We start from the raw sequence: 10,282 nt of genomic DNA on the forward strand, positions 1-10,282 counted from the left end.
AAAAAGACAATCACCCAAGTTAATTAAATAAAATAAAATTATGCCCTGTAAATAATAAGAAATAAAGAAATAAATAAAAAATGTAAAAAAAAAAGACTTTATCAAGTGTATCACGGTAAATAAAATAAATAAATAATCAACAACAACGTAAACCTAGAAGAAGGAAAAAAAAAAAAGGGTAGGTAGCACATTTACGCTTAGGTAGCCAAAAAAAGTAAAAAGGAAATGTGGACCATAGGGATAAGGGTCCAAGATCGTATATTGGACCTTGGGTTTTATTCGAGGGCATAGATAGGTCCAAGGAGGAGCAAATAATTATTAAATGTTCTCAGTTAAAGTCTCATAAGTAGGGAACAAATGAAAGGTTGTTCGAGGAGGAGCTTCTCTTCGGACTTGATGAATATAGTTCAAAGTATGTACTCAAGCAATTAGAGTGATCTTCCAAGAAACTCTAATGATAGGGACATGCTTTATGAGCATACGAGAAGGAAAGAAACCTAAAAATATCTAAGTGAAAGCTGCCACCACCGCATTAAATGCACTGCGACTACTTTTCTGGCCACATTTATGTGGAGAAGACTTCTGAACAGTGCTACCTTAGCTACCACAACTCACAAAGAATCAGAGAGAGTGTCTGATGGGACAGGTACTTAAGTAAGGGATCGGATGATCAACAGGTGTAGAATGAAGACGGTCCAAAGGAGGATATATAATGTGAAGGACTCTTCATGAAAAGGGGATTGGAAAAAAGAGGAAAGAAAAGACTGTAGCAATCTAAATTATCTTTGTATCCAATTGTGATTAAGTTATAGAAAGAGGACCCCTTTGGACTGAAAATATATTAAGATCAAGTCTCTTGTTTGTGTTTTACAGTCGTTCAAATTAAATCTATCCGTTGTTCAATTCATTAAGGCCTAGTTCTTTAACCCACTCTCTACAAATTTATTATATTGGGCTCATTGAACTAACATCCCATACGTTTTGGGCTTGAACTATAAATCGAGACCCTACATGGGCAATTTTGTCCAAATATTTTTGTTTACTTTTCTCTCCTATTTTCTCTCCAGTTTAGGGAGATTGTGTTTTGGTGAGATAGGAGAAAAAACTCGTGGATCCAACCAAAATTTATCCCATTTTCTTCCTTGAGCCAAACAACTTATTCCAACCAAATGAAGCTTAAAAGCATCTAGGTGGAATGTCTGAGGAGAAAAAAAAAGAGTGCATTTGACATGGCTAGAAAAAGTCAATTTTAACTTATTTTGAGGCTTCATATAAAGAATTCTCTCATTTTCTACAATACTTGCAACAAATAAGTAGTCAATCCTCAGTACGAAATCATGCTTACCGACAACTGTAACCAATAGAATATTTTAATCACTGGTTTTTACTTATGTTGACATTGTAGCCATTTCACCATTTCAGCCATGACAACTCGTGTTTCTCTCCACTCAATTCTTCTTCAGGAGCCATTTTTGTTAAACAATTGCCAAAATAGTGACGTTTGAAAGAAATTTGAAAAAAATAAAAAGTTTTTCTCTTATTTTTTCTTTGTAATTTCGTCTCTTGGAAGAGATAAGTTCTGCACCTTCGTTATGTTGACTAGACATCATATCCAAGTGGAAATCGTCTTTGAAAAAGATGAGTTTCATGTTTTCAACAAATCTTTTCTTTTCAACATACAATTTGGGGAAGTTTAGCTCCCACTAGCGGTATCGGCTGAAATTGTGTTTCATTGTAGGCAAGCCCTTTAGTGAGTTTATAAAATGGATCATACATTGGTAAGCATTGATATGCTGAATCGCTGATCACAACAAGCTATGCTTACATGTGAACAATAGATCTTATACAACTGTCATTTTTCATAATTGTATGTTCTCCACATGACTCTGATTTCCCCTTATTTGCACTTCTTTGATTCAGAGGTGTTTTGATCCAACCTAACCATAATTTCAATCGCTTCCTAAGTTTCATGTTTTCAATGGAGGGTGTTCTTTATCACTTCTGTATTAAAAGATGCACTGGTGAGAAGCTTTCCAATCAGACAATAGTAACCTTTGCCTTGAGATTTGCTCAACATATGCTCCTTAATCTCCATTGTTTAACTACTCTCTTCCGTGAGCAATAACCTCTTTTGCATCTCCTCCTGTCCAACACTCCAACATCCATATATGGAGATCAAAAAATCCCCCCACATTGAGAGGGGGTTTGTAATGAGACAAGGCTGAAACGTTTACATAAACCTAGGCCCTAGAAAGAAGTGGGAACTGGGGTTTTGAGAAGACTAGCATTATATACCATTTTGTGTTTGGATGGAGGGGGTGGGGGATGAGAGAAGGGAGTAGAGGAGAGGGGATGAGGGGTGTTTAATTATCCTTGTCTAGATTATATTTTTAAAGTATAAGGAAGGGGTTTGAATTTTTAATTCTCCCAAATCAAGAGAATTTGGAGGGTGAAGGGATCCACTTATTAAAAAAAAAAATTTTAATTAAATTGTTAATTTTGCTCTTATGATGTTACTTTTATATATATATATATATATATATATATAATATGATGTATTATCATTTCCTCTTATTCTTATTTTAATTTTTAAAACTTAAAATACACTATTATATAATAAGTATCTATAATATTACTTGTGGGAGGGCAAAAAGTGAGACGGTGGAGTAGGTTAGGTTTGATTATTTATCCTATTACTATTTGCTCATACAATTAATTTATAGAAATGAGATGTATGGTCAACCTTTTAGTACCCATTATAAGACAAAAGGTGAAAGTCAAATCAAAAACTACTGGTGTAGTGATTAATATTCAAATTGGAAATCTTTTAGAAATGACTTAGTGTTCGTCCTTGGGTTTAGTCCGAGGATGATGCTACAGATGGATGTCTTCTCTTTCTCTTTTTCTCTCCCAATTTTTCTTACCTCCCCATTATCTAGGTACTTCTTGGAATTATATAACTTAGCAAAGATGCATCTAGATCTTACATTTGAAAGGTCATGATCAAACTATCTTGATACTTGTCCCGTCAAGATCTTGCTAGAAGATTTTTATACTAGGGTATGAGCTGTGGGAACACTATTCAGGATCATTTCCCCATTAATGCGGCTAGCTAAGTGGTTGCAGTGCATTTAATGTGGAGGGAATGGCCACTTTGTCTTTCCTTTTTCTTCTCTTTCTTGTTCAACACTAAGTTACCCTTGTTCCCCCTCGGATTGCCCTATGCCCCCTCTAACTCTGTCCCTCGTCCTTTCGAGATTAGGTAGATGTCCTCGGCACCCTTGTAACCCAAGTATGAGTTAGGTGTACACTCTCCGAGGACAATTTTGCCTATGTTTCTCGAGGTTCACCTCCATATGAACTTTGTCAGCCATTTGGATCCTCGCCCCCCCACATTACTTTTACATATAAGTGGGATCCAATCCTCATTTCATTAAAATTGTTATTAGTTTAGCTTAATTAGTTCCTGTCTAAAATGGCCAAATACAATTTTTGGCTGATATATTTAGCAATGTACCATTGTTTGTGAAATATTTAGCAATTTATTATTGTTTTGAAATTTGAGTTCTACATAGAACTCGAGTTTATAAAAATCAAGTTCCAAAAAAATGTGACATGGTGGCAGAAGTTGATTTGGCATTTTATAAGTTAAAATTTCACGTGGAACTCGAATTTAAAAAATTTGAGTTCTTTGTAATATACTAATATGAAACTTGAGCTCTTAAAGCTTGAGTTCCTTTAAAAATTTGAACAAGTGAGAAACAAGCTCAAATTCCTTTGTTTCTCTACCTCTCCTTTTCTTTTCCCATTTCATTGTCTTTACCCAAGCCTTGATTGAAACCCGTCAAACCACACTATCCCTCAGGAGCAAGTGTGGTCATTAAAGTAGACAAGTCAAAAACTCATTTAAGGAGCTTGTCTCACAAATTTTACTTCATGTCAGAAATGTGGCCTTATGCGTGTGGGACACATTGAAGTGAAGAAGACCTCATTTTTATGGGACTCGAGTTTTATAAACTTGAGTAACACATTACAAGGAACTTGAAGAGTTCCACGTGGCCTTTTTTAATTAAAATAATCCAGTTAACGGATGTCACCGTGACAGTTTTTTTTTATAGAACTTGAGTTTTTGAAACTCGAGTTACATGTCAAATTAAAAGAGGTGTGACTTACCTCTAGTACTTTTTTCACTGGGTTCTCATTTTATTTTATTGAGAAATTGCTACATTACCTATTAATTAAATAAAATGTGAAAAATAAAACTCACTACTACTTACCATTGTATATTTAAAATAACAGGAAATGTCCAGTTAAAAAAGTACCGGAGGTAAACCAACTCTAATTAAAAGTGGTAGATTGTAAATAGATTATTAAATATTTTGGCCTCATTAGAACATCTCCAATGGTGCAAAATACTCTCTATAATAGAGAGTGAGAGCAAAGAAAGGGGCTCCAACAGCCTCTCTATACATCAAATTTTTTTTTTGCTAATGAACAGTAGCTCATCAGGTCTGATGAGCTACTGTTCATTCTTCAAATCTTTTTTTCTATTATAATAATTGGGTGTTGAATAAAAAAATATTGGAAGATGTGTAGTTGTTAAAAAAATAATAAATAATGAATAAAAAAATAATATTTAAATGAAATAGAGAATGAGATAGAGAGTCTGTTGGAAAATATATTCGAAAAAGTGGATAAATAAAACTAAAAGTCACTGTTTATTTTCCAAACAGTATAAAAATTTGCTAACTCAGCTGGAGATGCTCAGTCTATTATAAAGATTGTTAACTCATTTACAAAATGAGTAATAAAAAAAACACATCACAAGCTTTTTCACGGGTTAAACTCGAGTTGTTCGTAGGAAACCCCTCCTGTACTCTTTTCTCCATCAACAAGCCCGAAATGCCTCACGCGATGGCACTGCCCACTTGCAGCACTGTATGCTCAGTGGCACGAGCGAACATGAAAGCCAAGGGAAAGCAAAGCCCGAGCAGTGTTGGCTTCGGCAGCCGGAGGAAAGAGCCATTGTGGCGGTGCGTGGAGGGCTGTGGGGCCTGCTGCAAGCTCGACAAGGGTCCTTCCTTTCCCACCCCTGAGGAAATCTTCACTGACCCTCGTGACATTGAGGTTGGGTTTTTATTTTTTAGTACTGTTTTGCTCAGAATATGTATGAGAAAATGAACCCCCTTTTTTTTAAATCTCAACTTTTATTGATTCTCTGAAGTACTTCTATTAATATATAGATTTACTTACATTCGAATACTGTTTTTTTAGCACATCATTGGTCTACGAGCATATGCTTCATCTTTTTTTATACGAATTGGGAGTCTTTAGAATTGTTTGTTGATATGATGTCATGTGCTTTCGAGCTTAATTTTAACTGCATTCTGGTGTAAGTGAGGTTTTATTTATTTATTATAATTTAATAGTTGGGGAGGGGGGACTTGAAGCCTGGATGTCTTGATTGGATACGTTAAAAAGTGTCAGTTGAGTTACAAGGCACTAGGCGAAAAGGTTTAAATTACTTGGTTGGCAGGACAAGTGAGTTTTGGCCTAGGGGAAGGGGAATGGGAGATTTGAACTAGTGAATGCATTTCTTGAGCTGTGGTCTAGAGCTGATTGTGCTCCTTTGTATTTTTCTTTTTTCCCTACAATGACAGAATTTCATGATATTTCAAAAAAAGAGTTTTAGTAAAGAACATGACCAAACAGACAGACTTTGGTACTGTGTTGTTTAATTGACTTTCAATTAAACAACACAGCTTTACAGAAGAATACATTCAGCCAAATCATTACGTAGTTGAATGTGACATGAGATGTGTAAGGTACGATTGGAATGAATTTGGTTAATTCTAGGGTGCTAAGTTGTTAAAATCTTGGGTTAGCTGTGTATTGTTATTGTAAGTAGGCTGGACATTGTCTCCATTACGTAAGACATTCTTCTGGTCTTATAATAAGCAGGATACTTCGTGCATTGTGCTGTGATTGTTTTATCATGTCCATTTGATTTTGAATCTGAGGCGCTCCTTTTGTCTTTGGTATCATTGTTTTTAATAACAGCTTTACAGAAGCTTAATGGGTCCAGATGGATGGTGTATAAACTTTGATAAAGGAACTCGTACCTGCTCCATTTATAATGGTGAGCATCCACTTGGTCATATCCTTCAGCAGTGTCTACTTTGATTCTCACTTTATGGATTTTTTTTTCTTTGGCAGATCGTCCATATTTTTGTCGTGTGGAGCCAGAGGTATTCCAATCATTGTTTGGAATTAAAAAGAAGAAATTTAACAAAGAGGCGTGCAGGTTTATTCATTATCTCCTTCTCATATGTTAAGCATTGTGGAAAAAAGTTCTCTATCCTAGATAAAAATCATCATGAGTTTGCCTCATCATTTGTCCTGGATGCAGTTTTTGTAGAGATACCATCAAAGAAATTTATGGTTCCCAATCAAAGGAGTTGGATAATTTCAACCATTCAATAAAGAGCTCCGGTTTTAGTTAGATCATTTTGCACTTCGTTGCTCAAAATGCCTTAGGTAAACACCACTCCTCTGTCCTTCACTAGAGCTATTATGTTCTGGTAATTCAGAGTAGCATACAATGAGGAATCTATCAGCTAATGGATCAATATACTATGTATAACAGGGATTGAATGTCATCCTCTCCCTTCTGGTAAGGAAAAGTCTTGCAAGCATAAAAAGAAAACGTGGAAGGCTTCTAATGCTCCAAGCATGGAGGGCAACTGCTTGGGAACAATGGTCTAGATGGTATTGTAGCTTTTTGACGAGCAAGGAAAACTTAAAATTCACCTTTGAAAACATTTTCATCCTCTCCCTCCTTGAGCCCTTCACAAGCAAGATTGCCATAATATATGTGAAAAGTGGCCAATACCTGGACTCCGTTAACTAGATTGATCAACAGACTGAGGCGAAATATGTCCTCAATCATGATTATTAAAAATACCAATCACATACAAACTTTATTGCAGTTTTTCTACTCGTTTTTATGTTTCCACTTTCCAGTAATGTATCTGAGAGACAAATTCAATGAAGTTCATCTGTATATTTTCTCAGAATGCCCCATATCTAATAACTTGATTCTTTCTTATATATTAAAAAAGAAATTATAAATAGAATAAAATTTATTGAACTGAACCATGCAATGCAGGGTTGGGGGCACTATTTTAACCCTTTTTTGGTAAGTGGCGCTCAATTATATATATTCTGTATTTCCCCTAAAAGTGGCTTCTTAAAGATGGAGCTAACTGGTCAAAATTCTGAGAGAGGTAACGCTTATTAAGGTTGATTCAATCGTGAGAAAGCACGTGGGACTATAATTTCTACACTAGCAGGTTTCTCAATAGACAATTCTAGTTCCACCAAATTCTGTTAAAACCGTTATTCAAGAAGAAAACACACAAATATGGTTCAAGATTGATTAATCATTCTTTGATCTCTCCCTCTTTCTTTCTCTCTTTCTCTGCCAAATGGCCAAGGTAATCTGTAAGAACTTAGCCACCACCATGCTACTACTTGTAACTTTCTCTGCAATCGGTCCCACCATTGAAGGCCTCTGCACAGATGCCATGGCCAACTCCCTGTCATTAAATGGTTTTGCCCTTTTCGCCCATGCTCTGTGTGCCCACAATATCACCACCACTACCACCTACTCAACCCCCCTCATGTACCTTGCACCACCAGACACCACCCTCGTGAACCATCCCCTTGATTCCGACACCCTCCTTGGCCATGTTTCCGCTGCAGGAGCCCTCCCTTACCAGTATCTCCTCACCCTTCCAGCCAACACAACCCTCCCCACTCTCCGCCACAACACAACTCTCATTGTTGGCAATGATGGCAAAAGGGTATCCTTCAATAATGTTGCCGTTGTTGTCCCGAATCTTTACATTGATGGATCTTGCTCAATTCATGGTGTTGATAGGCCACTGGTGCCAGATGATGTCTCACCATCTCCAGCATATCCTCGAAGGCGTCGTTTCCATCAGATTTCGGATTATATTCTATCCATTCGTAGAGCACACCATCCAAATCTTGTAGATGGGAATGGGACTAAGGAAGCTGATCTTCATTGAGACCTTAAGAAATCTTGGCTTTCTTTCTTGTTTTTTGTTGATGGGTTCTTCATGAACATGATGTCTTGCTTCTTACTAGGATGGCGATTTCTTGTTGTAACTTCTATGCAATCTGATTTTCGTTTTTGTTAGTTGATCATATATATATATATATATATTTTTTTTTTTTTACATTTGGATTGTTGATGGTCAAGATTGTGTCTGACTTCCTGTGTTCGAAATTAGTTCAAAAATGAGAATTTTCAATTGGTGAGCATGGTCTGTTTTGGATTTGACCAAGTGGGTATTGCCTAGTTATCAGGGTCTCTCTAGCACCATATGAATCTGTTATTTTGTGAAATCATTGCATGTAACATCCCTCTTGCTAGGACTCACCCCAATGTAAGAAAGGATATTGTATGCAACCATCAGATAAATATCACCTTGCCTCTTGTGTCCTTCGTGCACAGAACGCAAAGCTGGATGTACCACGTGTGCATCTGATACCATAGCTTTTTGATTTAAGTCCTCAGGCATTCACCATTTGTTAGCCACTGAGCAAGCAACACGGCTTTGAAACAACCGGCAGAGCAGCACCATTTTTGCTACTTATGCATGCCAATTTTTTTGTTTGTCATGATAGGAATGTTGGGCAATAAGAACTGGCATGCAATACTGAATGGTAGCCGAACTTGTGCTGGGCATACTGAGTTCTCATGAATTAGCATTTCGTATGTTAGAATTCATGCCTGAGTGTAGTAGGGTCTAGGATTGTGACTGAAAGCGTAAAACTTTTCTGAACAAGTGGAAGCTGCTATTCTCATCTCAATGACACGGTGAAAGAAATTGCATACGATGCTCTGGCAACCCACTTTGTGATGTCCATCTCTATAGCTGCTTTCTTATCCAGAAAAGAGATTCCAATCAAACTCTCTAAGAGGGTAAACGAATTAATGGTCATTTGTGAGAGAGAATTCAATTCAGGGATTGGAATAGAATCTCTCATCAGTGGGTAGTGCTAGATTGTGCCGCCTTTAATTTTTCACTGCAGAATTCACTTTCCTCCCTTTTTTTTCACAGTATATAACTGACGTCCCTTCCTAACTATAGAACACTTTCTAATTCAAAAAAAAAAAAAAAAATCAATTATAGTTGCAAAGAGCGACCATATAACTGAGTTTGAAGAGTTAAAACGCAATAACTAGCTCTATATAGGAGATGTATGAGCCGGAACTCGTTGACAATCCTCCAACTCTATTTGGTGATGGTTCAAGTATTGCTGGCAGTGATGAAGGTCTCTATCCCTGTCCTGTTTTCAACCCCAAATTTTCTTTTGAAGAGGGAATATTCATGGTTTCATCTCTTCACTGTGTGGGACAGAAGAGGATAATTTCATAAGCAGACCTTGGAACGAAAATGGACTAATAGAGGATTCTTATGAGGAAGAAAAGCTGGCTTACAGCGACAATTGGAACTGGTCAAGCTGTTTCAGTGATTGGCAGCAAGATAATTTCTACTCCCTCGAAGATGGTACTCAGGACATTGGATGTGGTAGCAGTTTGGGGAAGATGGAAGACTTCTCTCTTCGCAAAGAACAACATGACAATTATTTCAGTTATCATGAAGACACGGCTAACCAGTTTGTTAGTGATTATGGTATGCAACATCCCAGAACAACATATGGCTACAATCTGGATGACTTGGGACTTTGTGAGGGCATTTTTGGTTACTGGCCTCGCCTGTTTAGGGAATAATCAACAATTACCTGGTCAGTAGAACACTACTGAGCAGAGATAAAGCAAATCAGTGGAAGAGGACATAATTAGCACAAGGGATCTTTCTTTCTATCTTCTTCTTTTGGTAGAATTTATGAATCTCATGTAGATTTGAGAGCAAGAATCCTACAAAACACAGTAAACATAGTTGTAGTTACTGCAAACATTGCCCAAGCATGCTATGCTGGACCTTGTTTAATTCATGGATGTTGTCTCTAAGTTGATTTAGTTACGCATCATTGGTCCTCTTTGCCTTCTACTTCTGTCATTCCTCTGTATTTTCTATTATCATTCATGTTACTAGCATGAAAATTCCAGTATTTGTATCAATAACATATGGTATGAAGTCAATTTGAGAGAGGGAAAAGAGAAATTAAAAAACATAGTTGCATCAAAGTAAATTGAGTCATCCCATTTTCTATTATGCGCCCACCA

The 10,282-nt window shown here is 36.8% G+C and overlaps 1 protein-coding gene across 1 annotated transcript; it reads left to right on the forward strand.

Moving 5' to 3' along the window:
• The first annotated feature begins 4,798 nt into the window (after window positions 1-4,798).
• LOC126691714 (uncharacterized) lies at window positions 4,799-7,076 on the forward strand. Its single transcript, XM_050386816.1, has 5 exons — window positions 4,799-5,127; window positions 6,061-6,139; window positions 6,217-6,304; window positions 6,410-6,537; window positions 6,647-7,076. The coding sequence occupies exons 1-4, from the start codon at window positions 4,801-4,803 to the stop codon at window positions 6,501-6,503; spliced, it is 588 nt and encodes a 195-aa protein (XP_050242773.1). The 5' UTR covers window positions 4,799-4,800; the 3' UTR covers window positions 6,504-6,537; window positions 6,647-7,076.
• Window positions 7,077-10,282: the final 3,206 nt, after the last annotated feature.

The sequence above is a fragment of the Quercus robur genome, chromosome 7, assembly GCF_932294415.1.
Source record: "Quercus robur chromosome 7, dhQueRobu3.1, whole genome shotgun sequence".
In the NCBI taxonomy this organism is placed as follows: domain Eukaryota; kingdom Viridiplantae; phylum Streptophyta; class Magnoliopsida; order Fagales; family Fagaceae; genus Quercus; species Quercus robur.